We start from the raw sequence: 19,123 nt of genomic DNA on the forward strand, positions 1-19,123 counted from the left end.
ATTGGCTGTTCTTTGCTGATGAATTCCAATAGGAAGCCACGGCTTGCCTGATTTCTGAAGTACAATGAAGAGAGGACTCCAGAGCGCTCAAAAGAGCATAGTTGGAGATGTCCTGCAGTATGCAGACTAATTGATAGACGTTATAGGATTTCAGGCAGAAGCTTAATCATGTTGAAATTTGACCTTCTGGTACCTTCTGTATGCAAAACTTGTTCCAGCTCTCCCGTTATTATAGCAACTAATGTTAGCAACTACCATTTCCAAGGATTCTTTCAAGACAGTCCTAACAATATAGGAGCAAAATGTACCAATACAAGATAAAACATGCACCAGTTAAATAGTATATAAAGAAAAAGATTGGTACTAAGTGTTTCCCTTTAATTATAATAGTATTGTAGTTCTTGAACAAGAAAGAGTTCTTTTTTTTTAGTACTCTAAAGGTCTGGCATATTTATTTGGTATGTATGCATTTGATTCTAGTTTCAGAAACAGCCAAACTCTGTCTTTTGTGACTAGGGCCCTTTGTTTGAAACTCCATTTGAAAAACAGAATCAAGCAAAATTTTGCCCATGTCTTCTATCTATCTCTCGTCCGTCAGTCCATCTGTCTGTCTGTATCTCTATCTCTATCTCTCTATCCATCTATCTATCTGTCTATCTGTCTATCTGTCCACCTACCTACCTCTATCATCTGTCTAATCCAAAGCACATGAAGGCAGGACAAGAAACAATGGGTGGAAACTAATCAAGGAGACAAGCAACCTAGATACTAAGGAGAAATTTCTTGATAGTTAGAACAACTGATCAGTGGAACAACTTGCCTCCAGAAATTGTGAATGCTCCAACACTGGAAGTTTTAAAGAAGAGATTGGACAACCATTTGTCTGAAATGGTATAGGGTTTCCTGTCCAAGCAAAGGGTTGGACTAGAAGACCTCCAAGGTCCCTTCCAACTCTGTTATTCTATTAATCAGGCATTCTGCCCTTAATATATTTAATAAAGTTGGTTCTCAAAGTCTTTATGGCATTTTGTTCTGTTTACCATGCAAGAAGCAATCAGCAGAGTGAATGATACTTGTGGCATTTAAGCCTTAAGGAACACTATGCTTCCTTGAGTTTTTTTTTTTTTTTTTTTATGGCTCCACAGTAGGATACTTCTAAGTAAAGCTAGACATTGGCAGTTTAATTAGAAAGCACTCAGTGACAAATGTTCCAGATGTTTAAATGTTGCTGGGGTATTTATGAAAGATGTATGCTTAGGGAGTCTTAGATGCTGCCCCACTTTATGGGGGGAAATAACATCCAAACTTCAAATTGTTTGCGGCCATACGCCGATGCTCATTACCTAATCTTGGCTACAATCATCCAATTGATTGAAATGCTGGTGGAAAAAATGAGAGAGCCCAAAACTCAGTGACCATGCTTTTACAGCCAAGGGCTACAAAATTATTTGTGCCTTCAAATCAGTCTTGACCTCTGGTGACTACCTGGTCAATTCCATGCAGGTTTCTTGGCAAGATTTTGAAAGGGCTTTGCTCTACCATCTTCTTCTTAGGGTTGAAAGAGACTGACTGGCCCAAGGTCACCCAGCTGGCTTTAATGGCTAAGGTGGGACTAGAACCAGAGGTGAAATCCAATTTTTTTTACTACCGGTTCTGTGGGTGTGGCTTGGTGGGCGTGGCAGTATCAATATCCTTCTCCTCTCCTGGTGGAAGGATATTGCAAAATCTCCATTCTCACCCCACTCCAGGGGAAGGATACTGCAAAATCCCCATTCCCTCCCCATTCCTGGGGAAGGATATTGCAAAATCTCCATTCCCACCCCACTCCAGGGGAAGGATAGGGGAAAATCCCCATTCCCTCCCCATTCCTGGGGGAAGGATATTGCAAAATCTCCATTCTCACCCCACTCTGGGGCCAGCCAGAGGTGGTATTTACCAGTTCTCCAAACTACTCAAAATTTCCGCTACTGGTTCTCTGAACTACTCAAAATTTCCGCTACTTGTTCTCCAGAACCTGTCAGAACCTGCTGGATTTCACCCCTGACTGGAACTCATAATCTTCCACTTTCTAGCCTGCTGCTTTAACCACTAGACAAATCTGGGGTATTCCTAGATCAGATAATTTTATTTCTTGCCTTGGACATTGCCTTTTGGTGTTTTATTTTAAAATGGACCTCTTTTTATTTTTGTGTTTCCCATGCTAGCAATTATTGGTTGTATTAGAATTTTTTTTAATAAGATTGCTGTTGGTATTTTCTTGAAAGCAATCTAGGATCTTGGAGGAAGAAAAGTGAGATAGAAATACAAATAATCCGGAATGTTCTGGTGGGAGAAAAGCGAAAGATAAAATTATCAAAATGGCAATCATCACTGTGTGATTGAAGCTGCGATTGTGGATTTTTTTACTCCTCCACAGACACCCATCATTATTATCATCATAGCAATCACAATAACAATAGCACAAAGAGTGATATACCTCTTTGTAGTGCTTTACAACACTCTCTAAGTAGTTTAAGAGTTGGCATATTGCCCCCAAGAATTTGGGTCCTCATTTTACTGACCTTGGAAAGATGAAAGGCTGAGTCAACCTTGAGCCAGTCGGGATCAAACTCTTGGCAGTGGGCAGAATTAGTCTGCAATACTGCAGTGTAACCAGTGCCCCACCAAAACTCCTCATCCTCATCATGATCAGCATGCATAAATCAAACATTGTTTTCTACCTGCATCTTACAAAGGTATTCTGAATATCCTTTGTCTTGCCTAAGAATGACAGAAACATTTTGGCAAAAGTTACTTCTGTAATTACCACCAGCAAATCTACACTGTAAATCTGTAACTTAAGTAGATTGGATTGTAAGAAATGCCTGATCTTGTTTGCTTGTATCCTTACGATTTATATTGATATTGTTTCCTAATTGCTTATTTGTACCCTATGACTGTCATTAAGTGTTGTACCTTATGATTCTTGATGAACGTATCTTTTCTTTTATGTACACTGAGAGCATATGCACCAAGACAAATTCCTTGTGTGTCCAATCACACTTGGCCAATAAAGAATTCTATTCTATTCTATCTTAAGACACTACGTTGATCCAACTGGACCTGCCGGTCTCCAGGATTTAAAATTGGAGCTCTTTGGAAATTCAAAACTGGAACTTTATGCTCAAAGCATTATGATATGGTCCCTCCCCTGCAAAAGTACATTTTCTTATACTGAAATATTGGCTAACCTTACTTACTTTGATTATTCCACGTGATTAGCAATTTTATTGGTATTTGAGCATTTCTCAAGTTCTTCCCCTTTTGAACCTGTTCTCTCTGTATCTTTCCATTCACTGTGTTCTTCTTCTTTTTCCTTCTTGCAGGAGCTTACAAGGAAGAAGTGACCACTGAAGTGTAAGAGAAGCTCCCCTTCAGATTCACAAGGATGTGGCTTTGAATTGCTCTGGACCTTTGGCGAAGTGGATTATTTATCTTTCAAAATTCATGCTGTGCAGTTTTGTTCCTGGAACTAATTGACCTTTGCGATTCTACCTGGTGTTCTTCCTCTTGCCGTTGTTCTCACAATGAGTGGTATTTTCTCATACTTGGACCCCCGGCGGATCCAGTGGGGAGCCACATGGTATGCCATGCACTCAAGAATCCTTCGCACCAAACCAGTAGAATCCATGCTGGAAGGCACAGGCACCACCACCCATGGAACAAAACTGGCCCAGGTACTCACCACTCTGGATTTGGTTTCTTTAGGCGTTGGAAGTTGTGTGGGGACTGGCATGTATGTGGTTTCTGGCCTCGTTGCTAAGGAGATGGCAGGCCCTGGAGTCATCGTTTCCTTCATCATTGCTGCTGTAGCCTCCATCTTGTCTGGTGAGTCTTTCCTAAATATACTATACCACACTATATTTACACCAGAGTATTGAACTCAGGACCCGCAGGCCGGATGCGTCACGTGCTGGTCATTCCCACCCCCATTTTAGCGAATGGGAAAAAACTTGTGATACGTCACATGATGACAACGTGTTGTTGCGGGTTTGACACCTCTGATTTATATTATACTTTTTCCAACACAATTATTCTACCCTTCTGGGACAGAGACACGTCTGGAGGCCTCTTCTATTATTTTTGAAAATTAGTTTATGTTGTTTATGTTTATGTTGTATTTTTTGAAGACATAATTTGAAGGATGTATACCATTGCTCTTCTTTACTAATTTATTTAATTAGAAATAATATATGGCCACTTATCTTAAATGTGTAACTCTATATTTAGGACTTCCCTGCCTTGAGTCTTTCGAACTAAATTGCTTACCACCATCATCTTTATCATTATCATTATTAACATCATCATTTTAATCTTCTCTCTTTCCCCATTCTACACCTCTGGGATCTCTCGATTATGAGTTTTTTCTAAAAACTTGCATAGGTCATGGCTTCTAAAGTCCAATGAGGCACTTGCACGCAATCCCTTTTTTTGCTCTACTCCATCCCACTGCCAAATTCCATACCAAATTGCTCTTCTCAGGGTAGTTAGTTAGACAAACCTTGTACAAATATGTTTCAGGTAATGCACTTGATTTACTAAGTATGTGGCTCAGTGCTGAGATATGCTTAAACCTCCTCCTTCAGGTAGAATCAACAAGTCCGATAAGACCACTCTAGTAGTGAGTGCTTTGAATTTCTCCAATCTTAAAATTGGGGCTGAGATCAGAAGGAGGGGTTTACTTATCCTGGTCTTCTTGCTGTAGAAAGCCTACTCCATCAGACTTGTGCCATTCCCTGTTAGCTTTTTTGGAAGTAAGTTAAGATAGATCTTCCCAAAAGCCTTTTTAGCGAGTTAAAATAATACTGTAGGAATTCTTCGTTGCTACTCCAGTTTAGGTTAAAGCTGATTATTGATTCTAAATGCTTACATTATGATTTGAATTGTCATATGATGTTTTATTCATACGTATACTATCAAGAATCACATACTGTAATTGAAATAGCATTAATATTGAATGAATAAATAAATGAATAATATATCCTGATTCTAATCCCCTAAATCAAGGCTGTCAAACTCAAGGCCCGCGGGCCAGATCTGGCCCACAGAGTGCTTAGATCTGACCCGTGGGGCCCTTCCGGCTCCGTTGCTGGCAGAGGGTTAGCAACAATACACAACAATACACGAGCAAATAATAGATACAAACACAAGGTAAACCATTCCAAACTCGATTGCAGAAAATATGACTTCAGTAACAGAGTGGTAATGCACTACCATACTCTGTAGTTTCTTCCCCAAACCCCCAAAACTTTAACCTTAAACTGTCTACTGTTGACCACACCCCATTCCTAAGAGGTCTGTAAGAGGTCAAACCCAACCCTGATGCAGCCTTCAATGAAATCGAGTTTGACACCCCCTGCCCTAAATATAAGTCTTAACATTCCTACCCTGTCCTTCTGTCATTGAAGTTCTGCTCTATTCACCTGAAAGCTCTCCCAATATCCCCCAATATCTTAAAAAAGAAGAACAAGAGCAGTGGTTCTCAACCAGGGGCCCCCTTTAAATACCTTTTGCGGCCATGTAACCCCAAGACTTAAGGTTTAAATCATAACATTTTCAAGCTTTTGTGGACCCCCTGTGATGATTCGATGCCTCCCACTGGGGTCCAGGGACCGCTGGTTGAGAAACTCTACTCTAGAAGGTCCTGTAGACTGTCTATCAGAACAAGCAGGCAAGAAAATTTAAAAACTGTGTACTCTCCTTTACATGGGTCAATTCAGGTTTCATAATCCAATCCCAGATTAAAGTCAATTTAAAAAAAAACAAAACACTTTCCATAGCCGAAGGGAAGTTTCCTACCAATTAGTGTCATGCTCAGCAATTGACTGGATTTGTGTACTGTTGTTGGATCTATCAACAGTTATTAGCCTGGAAAATATAGGTTTATCAAAGATATACCAAGGAGAGGACTGTGGTAGAATTCATACCTTGAACTCAGTGGTGGGATTCAGCCAGTTCGCACCACTTCGGAAGAACCGGTTGTTAACTTTCTGAGCAGTTTGGCAAACTGGGTGTTGGAAGAAACACTATTAGTGGGAAGAAACAACATTAGGGCAAAGAACCCGGTTGTTAAATTCTTGAATCCCACCACTGCTTGAACTTCTAGAAATCCAGATAGACTTCTGATCCAATCCAACAAGTTTATACTGCTTAGGTGTCCCCAATTGGGTGGTATACAACACCCTCATCTGCAAATCATGGTTATATGTTAAAGGGTGTGGCAATGTATTTCTGCTACCCATACAGGTCAAAAAAAGCAAGCCATACTGAAAAGAGCTTTTGCATAGTATGATACCAACTACTATTGCATTGTACCTATCAATAAAATGTTCATGATAAATACCACTATAATAAAATATTTCATCTAATGTTGGGATTTTTTTTTAAATAAAGACTTCTGTCTAAAGAGTGGTGTGCTACATGAAAAATCCATTAGGTTTTCTATTCTTTTTTTTTTTTCTGCCTTTGTGCATGAAAAAGGATTTTACACTCTTTTTTTGAGGCTTGAGTTCTCATTAGAAATTAGTTGGCGTAGATGTGACAAGACTACCAAGCAAAATAAGATAGAACCTTCATCCGGCAGTTTTGCTTCTTTTGCACTTGTTCCAAATGGCAAGCTCCTTTGCACATCTGCTTCTTGTAGGAAAGTAAATTGATTTCTTGGTTTAATAGGTGACCTTGCTGTGGTAGGTGACCTTGCTGTGGTATATAAGAGTCCAGATGTTATATCAGGAAAACAGATGTGCTTATCAAGCTAGGCTGGTGATAAGGACAAGAGAATTCTAAACCGTGGAAAAGATAATGCCCTTCTTGAGACATTTTTTGGATTTTCCCATCAAATTAATATTTGGTTTAATTGTGGTTTGTTGAATCAGGCAATAAATAATAGGTGAAACCTCCTGTAACAATAACTCCTTTTGGTTATTGAATGAAGCAAGGATGAACAAACTTTCTCAGCCTGAGTTTTCTTCTCCTTCTCCTTCTTCTCCTTCTAATTCTTCTTCCTCTTCCTCTTCTTTTTACAGTATTATTGGGATAGATCTCATGTTACACTGTCATAATGAGTAGAAAAATTGTGGATTTAGAGATTAAGGATTTTAAAGATAGAAGTGCGTGTGTTAAGGCTCACAAAAGCTTAGAGGCTTAACACATCCATTTTGTCTATTCATTCTAGGAAAAAAATAAGCTAACAATCCCAGCTCTGATTTTTGCCACTGAATTTTAGAGTCACAAGAATCTCAGACTGTTGCTCAAGGCCACAATATGAAGACTCGGATCCCTATTCAGTTCGCCTTATTATACCTAGGATGAATTGTAAATTACAAAGCAAAATGAAAGGCCAGTTTCACACAACTTCTTAAGTCAAAACTAAAAAAAGAAAAAAGGAAGAGAAGAATTATGTGAGTCCAGCCACGATAAAGAATACATGAAAGAATAGGACAATAGTAATAGCATTTAGACCAGGGGTCAGCAACCTGCGACTCTGGAGCCGCATGTGGCTCTTTCACCCCTCTGCTGTGGCTCTGTCACTCAAAATATGCATCACAACCGTCAATGTGTGACACCCACCGGCACGTGATTTATTGAGCTTTTCAATCCCCGGTAGGCCAACCATGGATAAATCCAAGAAAAGAAATGTTTCAGAAGAAAACAGAATGTTTAATTCAACTATATATGCTAGTTTTGTGGCTGCTCAAGAAACAGTCAGGCACAGGAAGGGTTTTGTGACTCCTGGTGTTTTCTTTTCTGTGGGAAACAGGTCCAAATGGCTCTTTGAGTGTTTAAGGTTGCAGACCCCTAACTTAGACTTATATACTGTGTTACAGTGCTTTACAGCCTTCTCTAAGCAGTTTACAGAGTCAGCTTATTGCCCCCAACAATCTGGGTCCTTATTTTACCAACCTAGGAAGGATGGAAGGCTGAGTCAACCTTGAGTCTGGTGGAATTTGAAGTGTCAAATTGCAGGCAGCCGGCAGGCAGCAGAAGTAGCCTGCAGTTCTGCATTCTAACCACTGCGATACCGAGGCTCTTCTGCTTGGTAGGTATTAAAGCACATGACCGCTGGGTTGTTTCAACCAAAGTACAGTCAGCGTCACTATGAAAACACACTTATTTGTATATCATTTAAGCAAAAGGTTTTTTTTATCTGAATTTAACAGAGTTCAGCTCTCAAAGGGCAACCCCTTTTCAGGCTGACACTGTATATGTCTGGTGGAAGTTCATGGCTGATCCCTACAACTACATCTGTCTATCACTGTATCTGTTACATTTGTATACTAACCATTCTATAAAGACATCCAATTTAAAACATCACCTGTACAATTAAAAATCTCCAATACACTTGAAACATTCGCAGTTACTTCTAAATATCCCTGATAAAGTCACTAGCAAATCGTCACAACATAGATGATGACAACAATAACTGAAGAACCCGGTAACAATAGAACTGTCAACCAATTGATAACAAGAAACGACATACGATACTGTCTTTCTTCTGATCATTGGAAGGAATTAATGGAATCTCCATCCATTTCAGACCATTGCATTCCCTTTTTTTCATCCACTGGATCAAAAGCATAGCTGTGAACTGTATTGTTAGATTTTAAGAGGCACCCTGAAATTAAAGTGAAATGTTATAATCAAGCTTTTAATTCCAGATTTAAAGCTGCTTTTACTGAGAGGGGATTGTAATGCAATGTATAGTTGAAGGTGTACTGTTTTTCTGATTAACCATGGGGTTTTCTATAGCAGGAGTGTCAAACCAGGCCAGATGCGGCCCACAGGATGCTTCGATCTGGTTCACGGGACTACCCTGGAAACAGTGAAGGACCGGCCAGCGGTGACTCTGCAAGCGAAAACGGAGCTTGGGAGGGCCTCATGCAGCCCTCCCAAGCTCCATTTTTGCTGGCAGAGTGTTTGGGCCATCACAGCCGCCCCCAACACAAGTGATGTCGAGCTGGCCATGCTCACCCTGGCCACTCCCACCCGGCTCCCCTGAGGTGAAACATAACCCTGATGCGGCCCTCAATGAAATCAAGTTTGACACCCCTATTCTATAGGAAGCAAAAGTGCTAAGAGGAAGCTTCATTGATCTTAGAACAAGTGCAGATTTTATATACATTCAGTTACAATTTACATTTGTATAGTTCCCAAACTTATCTGCGAAAAAGGAAAGGAGACAAATTCTTAAAGGAAGAAACTGAAATTTTCCATAAGAAAGGTTAAAAAGTGTTGCATTTCAACACTAGGAATAATGAGTAAGTGAAAAGAGGCCTATATGTTTACTTAGCTACCTCAAGTGCCAGAGATGAAATACAAATAAAAATTAGAAGAGACTATTTGCAGCTCCAAGCACCAAAAAAAACCCAAAATAAAGATTACTTTTGACTGAGCTTAAAAATGCAATTCTTACAAAGAAGCTGCATTTAGGAAGAGTTTTGTCTAAAAATGAGCATTAATAACAAATCAGGTGTTTGATTAATTGCAGAGGTGCTTTTTGAAGGTTTTGGAGACTGGAGACACACAGTATTAGCAGAAAATGCCGCAATTATTCCTGAGTAGGTTTTGTAAGCACCTCTGAAGAAGAAACCAGATTCTAAGAGTCATATTTTTGAATGTTAACTATCAAAACAACTCTTGGATGGCTTCCCCGGGGAACCTAAAACATATTATTTTTCTTTCACCTGATTTTGAATGGAGAAATTACTGGATGTCATATTCAACTCAGTTAAAATTTCTCATGATGAAGCTACTTAATTTGTAGGCTCAGGTGAAGAGGTGACTTCTTTTCTCTCTCTCTGAATAAAGGAAAGGCTAAAAGATTGAGGTGCACTGGCTGTGGAAAAGAAATATGGATGAGGATCCATTTTGATGTTTCTGGTGTTCTCTGGGCTGGTTTGTGTATTATCCCCATCATAAATGCAGCCCCTTCATCCTGCATTTATGGGGGGTGGGGTGAGAAATGCTATTGTGCATATATCATATATTCCAGTATCTCCTGTGAAAATCCATGTCAGGCTTCTTCCCCATCCCTTTGTCTAGAGAAAATGCTAATGGGAAATATGAAACATAAATAGTCAAGAGAGAATTACTATAAATAGGGATGAAAGCAAAGTATTTTTTCCCCCTTCTAGGTGGCTGTCATATAGCAAGGAGCTGATTTTTATTCATCATGAACGGGACAATCTGCTTTATTTAGGATAGACTAAATAATTGGTGAACCCCTGGGACATTGTTTCAGAGATAATTTCTTTTCCTACAAAAAGAAACATAATGACCAAGGGCAAAAAAAAAAAAAAAAAAAGTGTGGAAATGACTTCTGACATTCTGCCAGCTTGACTGCAGCTGATTGTCCTCTGGCAGCCAATGATGGGACTGGTCTATGTGGCCTCCAGAGCAGGGGTCTCCAACCTTAGCAACATTAAGACTTGTGGAGTTCAACTCCCAGAATTCCTCAGCCAGCAAAGCTGACTACTGACTTGCAAAAAGATGCTTATTTTATGAAAGACTAGCTGATAACCTGGTGTTGCCCGGATATTTATTTATCCCAATCCTGTATTAGACAGGAAGAGCAACTTCACCCTGAGCCCTGATTTCAGCGAGAATTAATCCGGACTAAACGTAATTTCAAATGTTGGATTTTCCTCCTTACCAGAGGAAGTCCCCTTTTGGAGTATTGTGAAGCTGTTACCATGGCAACTCCACTGTGCTGTACCGAAGAAGCCATTTTAAGGCCGTACAGTAGAAGCCATTTTAAGGCACAACAGGTTGTATCTTAACAGAACACATCCCCCCGATGGGTGTTAGGGGTGTCTTACCCCCATAGTATTTCTTTCCAGAGAGTAAGTCATCTGTGTACCAAATTTGGTTGAAATTGCTCAATGCATTCCAGAGTTATGCTGGAACATACATACACATACACACACACAGTCATTTATATAGATAGATAGATAGATAGATAGATAGATAGATAGATAGATAGAGATAGAGATAGAGATAGAGATAGAGATAGAGATAGAGATAGAGATAGAGATAGAGATATATAGATATATAGATATAGATAGATAAGGCATTCCCAAACATTCCTTGCCCCTCTTGAAACCACATCAGTCAACCCAGGATGATTTTACCAAAAGTTTCCTCCTCCTCCTTTTGGAAAATACTTCTCTGTTACTTGTTTGTTTGCTTTACATGGTCTCCTATCTCACAATATTGACTCTGGGTGGTGTGCAAAAATTAAAATCCAACCCAGGTGTCCCAGATAAATGACAACTTCCAATCATAAAACATACCAAGCATCTTCCACAGAGAAGATATGATTTTTGGATCCAACAAGACCTAATAATTTAATTGAGGGGGACGCAGAGCATGCTGTCTCTGCTTGATCTGGTGAGTGAATAAAAAAAATAATTTAAAAAAGGCAGCTTTGTATGTAGCCTGGCCCTATTGAATTAATTTCTTTTTGCAATAATATTTAGTTTATTCAAGAGAGTGGTGTGGTGGCCTAGAGGTGGAGCTCTTGCCTCACAATCAGGAGGCTGTGAGTTCGATCCTAGGTAGAGGCAAATATTTCCCTCTCTGGGCACAATGAGAATATATCTGCTGAACAAAACTCCACATTGGCAACAGGAAGGGCATCCGGCCAGTCAATACTCAGTTCCATTCAATTGCTCAAGACTCCACCCTGCAAGGGATTATGGGGTCTTTAAAAGAAGATGATTTAGTTTATTCAAGGAAAGTTAAAATACAAACCCCCAAAATATTTTTTTTAAAAAGGGGGGGGACCCACAAACAAGACATTGAAAAAAAATGTCTTGGGAAAAAAAAGATACACATAACATCCATTAATGTTGTTGTATTCTATTAATCAGCATTCAACTAGGGAAGATGTTACATAAATGAATTTCAATAAATGAATTTCAATTAAATCCTCTTTCTATCAGATTGAAAAGAACTCCTGAAAAATACTGTAAATTGCAGGGGTTTATTTATGCTTACATGCAATGCACAAGAGAAACTATAAAATAGCAGGCACCCCATCTAATGAAATATTGGCTAAGCCATGTGTTCCTTTACTAGCTGACAAATGTAGATGGAAATGGGAGTCTCTATCTTCCCTCCTTGTAGTTTGTCTAACATGGATCTTGCAAAGGAAAGAAACCCACAAAGTGAGGACAAGTGGCTCGAAGAGTGGAAGAAATAAATAAACATCTGGAACACAGCTGCATGATCAGATGTTATGACCGATATTCAATAAAGCACCTTTTGTCAACTAAGGTGTAATTTTAGATGCATAGAAACGGGGGGGGGGAAATGAGGAAAATGCTTTAAGGAGCTAAAAAGCTAGGGCTTTTTAAAGTTATAGCCGGTTCGATTAAAAAAAAAAACCCACGAAATACGCAGTTGTTTTTATGGTTCCCAAATATTATCACACTGATTATCATACCAGCCATATTTTTTTTGTTATTGCTTATGATTGGAGACAGGAAAAGAATTTAAATGGTCCGGTTTCCATTTCCAACCAATTGATCTAAAAGGTCTGTTTTGATCTTGTTAAAAAAGAAAAAAGAATGACGCCAAATTGAGCAAATCTGCTCCTAATTCGAAAGAACATTACAGAGTCACATTAGAGCCTCTTGTTGAAAGCTCTGCTGGGTTTTTTTTTAATAAAATGGAAGAAACCTTCGCAGCCCACATGAATGCTGAATAAACTAATAATCAACAGCTGTATTCTTTTCACATAACACCGAATGACTTGGTTGCAGAATAATTGGATTTCTTGCAGATAATGCCAGGCCTCCAAGTATCAGGATGCATAAATCTGCTGTTTTACACAGCAGGGGGGGGAAAAAGAGGAAACTAGACTTCTTCCAAGAGAGGTCAAAGCATATTTTTGCTCTGTTAGAAGATAATTGTTTTAAATACATAGCGCTTTATCTAAACATAACTATTAATTTGGCTTCTTTAGGAATAGACAATAGAATTATTCACAAAGGAAGGCAACCTATCCCAGAATAAAGTTGCAGAATCCAGTCTGGATTGATTACCAGGACCAGAGGTTTAGTCTTCCGAGCTTTCGGACTAGTGCTGGAGCCTATCCTCAAGGAACTTCTCTTTAGCAAAGTGTATACTTTGGGCTATTATTTGAGCTCCTCTTTATATGGTAAATTACGCCTTGCAAAGATCACTTGGAGGTGGGAGATACTTCCAATGTAATCTACCGGATCCCCTGCATGAATTGCCCCTGTGACTATGTAGGACAGATGGGGAGTAACCATCAGACTGCAAGAACACAAGCAAAGCAGTCAGACGGAGAAACCCAAAATCATGAGTAGCCTCACATTGCAAGGAACAAGGACATAATTTCAATGTTGCAGCTACTAAGATTGTGGGATGAGTAGGCACAAAAACAGCCCGGGAAGCGATTGAAGCCTGGGAAAGGGGCTACTCCAGTGGTGGGATTCAGCCAGTTCTCTCCAGATTGCGCGAACCGGTAGCGGCAACTGCGGGAGGCTCCGCCCACCTGCCCAGACGTAATGTGTGACTACAGCGCATGCGCTGCCATGCGCAGAAGGCACGCTCATTTTTGCAAACCGGTAGGGAAGATAAGTGAATCCCACCTCTGGGCTACTCGTCAGTCAACAGGAGTGCTGACTGCTTATCAAGTACTTAGGAGGAGAAGGCTTGGCAGCACAAGGAAACGACAGCCAATTTTATTGTTGTTGTTAGTTGCAAAGTCCTGTCCAACCCATCGTGACCCAATGGACAATGTTCCTCCAGGCCTTCCTGTCCTCTACCATCCTCTGGAGTCCATTTAAGCTCAGGCCAACTGCTTCAGTGACTCCATCCAGCCACCTCATTCTCTGCCGTCCCCTTCTTCTTTTGTCCTCAATCTTTCCCAGCATTAGGCTCTTCTCCAGTGAGTCCTTCCTTCTCATTAGGTGGCCAAAGTATTTGAGTTTCATCTTCAGGATCTGCCGTAAACACCCCAATCAACTACTAAAAATCCACACACAGACAGGCCCCATATAAATACCACACAGAGAGTAGCCCAAAGCACATTGCTAGAGAGAAATTCCCTGAGGATGGACTCCAGTACAAGTCCGACCCAGATTGAATACTACAATGCAGATTTTTCTCTTTCCCCCTTTTATTTCAGTACAGTTTTTCAGACCTCTTTTTAGAAGTTGATTGCTATTAGTTAAATGGCATTTATGGCTGATGGCTACCGGCTGGAAGGATTTGTGACCCTGGCCAATGTAGGTGAATGAAGATATGGAAAAAGGACATTAAGAAGGACTGCCTTGTTTTCTCCTTCTCTTCTTTTTACCCTGAACACAGCAATGACTCCAGATCTGTCTTGTTCCTGCCTACTTCTAATGGACTCATGATTCAATTTTTAAATTAACATCCAGTGGAAATCTGCTTTAATTTTTTTTTTCATTGTCACTAGATTCGCATGATGTCATCTCTCTTACTAATTTTAGATCTCTGCTCAAAAGCAACTTTTCTGGGGCAGCCTCCTGGCATCTTTCTGTGATGGAGAGGAAAATGTTTCTGTTCTGTTATTTCCGTTGGCTTGAATTTTTCACCAGAAGCCTCTCAGTGTCTTTCCACTTCTATGGCCCATGTGCATTGTTAGCAATGGTAATAATAAGGACGAAGATGATGATGATGTCAACACCTTTAATTGGACATGCACAAAATTAGTCTAAAATGGTCAACATCTTCCAGATGCCAAATATTTACTAAAATATTTGTTGGGTCTGATTCTTTTAAATGGAATACAATTATTTGATCTCTTTATTTCTATTTATATGGTAAATTACTTTAACTACTTATTCGTTATTCGTGCAACCTATGGACTTTGAGTAATTGTTGAGTTCTCTGAGAGGTCTTTGCAGCTTTCCCTTTCAGGTTGCCTTTCCAAAAGGATTGAACAGGTATGGATTTTCTCCTGGAGCCCATTTCTTGGAACAAGCTTTGGAGGGAGAGAAAGTTGTAGGTAGTCCTCGACTTACAACCATTCATTTAGAGATCGTTCAGAGTTACAACAGTGCTGAAATAAGTGACTTATGACCATTTTTTCACACTTATGACAGTTGCAGGATCCTTATGGTCACATGATCAAATTTCAGACACTTGGCAACTTGGCATGTACTGTATTTATGACCGTTTCAATGTCTTTGGGTCTTGTGATCACCCTTTGAGACCTTCTGATGAGCAAAGTCAATGTTGAAGCCAGATTCACTTAACAGCCAAGTTACTAACTTAACAACTGCAGCAATTCATTTAACAATTCTAGCAAGAAAGGTCATAAAATGAGGTAAAATGCGCCAGGAAAATCAGGAGATCCGGGCAGTTCAAAATGGTTATAAAGATTTATTGCTTAAGAGCTTAAGCTCTTTATAAGAATCTGAACTACTAACCATCAAAGCAATTTGGTGGTAGATAAGGAATTCACAGTGGATGGAACCTCTTGTGTAGGTGAAGGGACTCATGGCTGATGATACATTTGACCCATCCCTTGGGCTCAGCCTGGTCATCTCCTACATGAAACTCACTTAGCAACTGTCTTAGCAACTGACATTTTGGATTCAATTGTGGTCATAAGTTGAGGACTACTTGTAGAATAACAGAGTTGGAAGGGACCTTGGAGGTCTTCTAGTCCAACCCCCTGCTTAGGCAGGAAACCCTACACCACTTCAGACAAATGGTTATCCAACATCTTCTTTAAAACTTCCAGTGCTGGAGCATTTACACTTCTGGAGGCAAGCTGTTCCACTGATTAATTGTTCTGACTGTCAGGAAATTTCTCCTTAGTTCTAAGTTGCTTCTCTCCTTGATTAGTTTCCACCCATTGCTTCTTGTCCTGCCCTCAGGTGCTTTGGATAATAGCTTGACTCCCTCTTCTTTGTGGCAGCCCCTGAGATATTGGAAGACTGCTATCATGTCTCCCCTAGTCCTTTTCATTAAACTAGACATACCCAGTTGCTGCAACCGTTCTTCATATGTTTTAGCCTCCAGTCCTCTAATCATCTTTGTTGCTCTTCTCTGCATTCTTTCTAAAGAGTCTATGCAAATGTTTCATACCAAAACTATAACCAGCTCTTTAGTTTCTTCTTAACGAGCGCTCAATTTTAGAAACTGCGTCATCTAGACAATTTTCTCAGCAACACTGCAGAAGGAGTTGATAACCCTACTCCCATGGGTTTCTTTCTTCTTTTTTCCCAACCTCCCAGCTTTAACCTACAGTTCTACGATTTTTCTTATAGTCTTCCATCAGAGCACCAACCAGATCTAATCCTTTTTAGATTATATAACCCAGAAAAGGTTCATCTTTCATTAAACCTTATTTCCCCCCCAGGCAAAAATTAGTAGCCAACTTCATTTTGAGTCATAGCAAGTCCAAGCCTGGAATTGAACACCCGTGGCATCTGTTTCATAAATCTTTCAGACACTGTTCCTCTCTTGCATTTGTCGACTGCATGCATTTTTAATCAGCTTTGAATATTACTTTATATGCAAGCCAGGGTTTGAAGGGTCAGCTGTGGGTGAGGGGTGGTGCGAATTGGTGGGGTTTTTTGTTTTGCTTCTGTGTTCTTGTTCAAACTCCCTTGTCCCTGAACATCATTGATAGCAATAAAAGTCTCAAATATCCCTTTGAAAGCTGTTATTTCCGAGAGTGCATTTAAAAAGAGATTGAAAGATCTCCCAGATCTTTGGCAATACGAACTTGTACCATAAGGAACCATTAACGTCTGCACCGTTTAACGCATTCAATGGCTTTGTTGCAAAAATGGATGAAATAAAATAGCTAGAATTCCATCTTATTATTGGATAAAAAAACTCCCCAAAAACTTAATTTAGGGAGCAATGGGGCAGTAGAGAGTATTATCAGAAGAATAGATATATAATTTAGCATAATAATAAGGTATTTGCGGGACCGCCTTCTGCTGCCGATAGCCTCCCACTGGCCAGTACGCTCCCACAGAGGGGGGACTCCTCAGGGTGCCGTCAGCCAGGCAGTGTTGGCTGGTGGCTGGCGACCCCCAGGGGGAGGGCCTTATCTGTGGCAGCACCTGCCCTCTGGAACGATTTGCCCCCGGAGTTACGCATGATACCAGATGCGTATACCAAAGCGTGATAACGATTTGCCCCCAGAGATACACATGATACCAGATCTCCGGGCTTTTTGCCGTGCCCTAAAAACTTTTCTTTTCCACCAAGCAGGGCTGGTGTACCCCCCCCCCCTTTTGAGATGTTAGATTTTTAATTGTCTATGGGTTTTAGTTGGGATGTTTTAAATTTTGGGCCAAAGTTGTGTAATTCTTTTAACAAATTTTAAATTTTGTATTGGGATGTTTTTTATTTTGGCTGTGCAGCAGGAGAAGGGCGGTATACAAATTTTGTATTTTATATTTTATTTTGGCTGAGTCCAGCAGGAGAAGGGTGGTATACAAATTTAATAAAAAATAAATAAATAAATAAATAAATAATCATAATGCTTTAGACATTTATGGCATTATTTTGTATGAGAAATGGCTATTTGTTACCCCATGTTCTTTTAAATGTAAAATTGTATTCAGGGGCATACCTGCAGGCCAATGATGTGCAGAAAATATGTTTGTGAGATAAGACTCCCCAATGCCTTAAAATTTAATTCATCCTGCTGCTCCACCCCACTTGCATTATTGGAGCATTCCAGTTCCTTGAAAGGGTAGCAAAATAGCAGAATTTACATTTGAAGTAACTCAGATTCAGATGAGAAGGTCACAAGTGACCAAGCCTATGTGTGAGTATCACATCCTTTTCATTACAAGAATTTAAAACCTGATTTAAGAATGCCACGTGCTTCCCAAAATCTAATTGCTTTGCAAATTATACATTTTTGATGAGAGGATATTTGATAGGATTTGAATTTTGTTTGCTTTCTTCTGTCTGCATTCTAATTATTGATGGTTGCATCTATTTCTTGTCTCCATTCAGGAGTTTGTTATGCTGAATTTGGAGTTCGGGTACCCAAAACAACAGGCTCCGCCTACACCTACAGCTATGTGACGGTGGGGGAGTTTGTAGCTTTTTTTATTGGATGGAACCTAATCCTCGAATATTTGATTGGTACAGCAGCTGGTGCCAGTGCTCTCAGCAGCATGTTTGACTCCCTGGCCAATCACACCATCAGTCACTGGATGATTGACAGCGTTGGGACTTTGAATGGATTGGGTGAGAATGTCCTGAATTTTTTTTTTTATGCCTGATCATGTTAGTTGGACTCTGAAAAGCAAGTGAATTCTTGCTGGAAAGTAAATATGCCAGGATGTTGGTAATAATTTCAGGGGTTCCATTTCAATGTTTGCAGACTCCAAGTTAATATGCAATATATAGGGTCAATTCTACTACTGGGCAGGGATGCGATGGCTCAGGGGCTAAGATGCTGAGCTTGTCAATTGAAAGGTCGGCAGTTCAGTGGTTCGAATCCCTAGTGCCGTGTAAAGGGGTGCGCTCCAGTTATTTGTCCCAGCTTGTGCCAACCTAGCACTTCAAAAGCATGTAAAAAATGCAAGTAGAAAAATAGGGACCACCTTTGGTTGAAAGGTAACAGCATTCCATGCGCCTTTGTCATTTAGTCATGTCGCCCACAAGACCACGGAGATGTCTTCAGACAGCGTTGGCTCTTTGGATTTGAAACGGAGATAAGCACCACCCCCTAGAGTCAGGAATGACTAGCACATATGTGCGAGGGGAACCTTTACCTTTACCTACTACTGGGCAGCATGAGACAGATGCTTCAGATGGCAAGGTTTGGGATTCAGAAAGTATACACTACACATGGTGTATCTGTACCTCTCAACAGAATCTTTTGACTTTTTCAATAACAGAAAGAATGTTGCCCTATTACCAGTGTTGGAGAAAGATTCAACTTCTACTCTGGCCCACTTCTGTGCATGGCATGGGAAGGGCATCACTTTGTCCTTTCCTCTGGAAAAATAAAATTATTAAATGACAGTTGGAGTTTGGACACGTGTTTTTGTTGTTGTTTTTTTTTAAAGTTTAATGAAAAGAAGGACTAGGGGAGACATGA

The 19,123-nt window shown here is 40.0% G+C and overlaps 1 protein-coding gene across 1 annotated transcript in view; it reads left to right on the forward strand.

Annotated features, from left to right (window-relative positions):
- SLC7A14 (solute carrier family 7 member 14) overlaps nucleotides 1-19,123 on the forward strand; it is a 72,542-nt gene that overhangs the window by 23,294 nt on the left and 30,125 nt on the right. The window contains exons 2-3 of the mRNA XM_087872070.1: nucleotides 3,366-3,867; nucleotides 18,028-18,264. Coding sequence (XP_087728196.1) covers nucleotides 3,567-3,867; nucleotides 18,028-18,264 — 538 coding nt within the window. The 5' untranslated portion in view covers nucleotides 3,366-3,566. The remainder of the gene's footprint in view (nucleotides 1-3,365; nucleotides 3,868-18,027; nucleotides 18,265-19,123) is intronic.

Source organism: Pantherophis guttatus, chromosome 6 (genome assembly GCF_059756535.1).
Source record: "Pantherophis guttatus breed Tessera chromosome 6, ASM5975653v1, whole genome shotgun sequence".
Lineage (NCBI taxonomy): Eukaryota > Metazoa > Chordata > Lepidosauria > Squamata > Colubridae > Pantherophis > Pantherophis guttatus.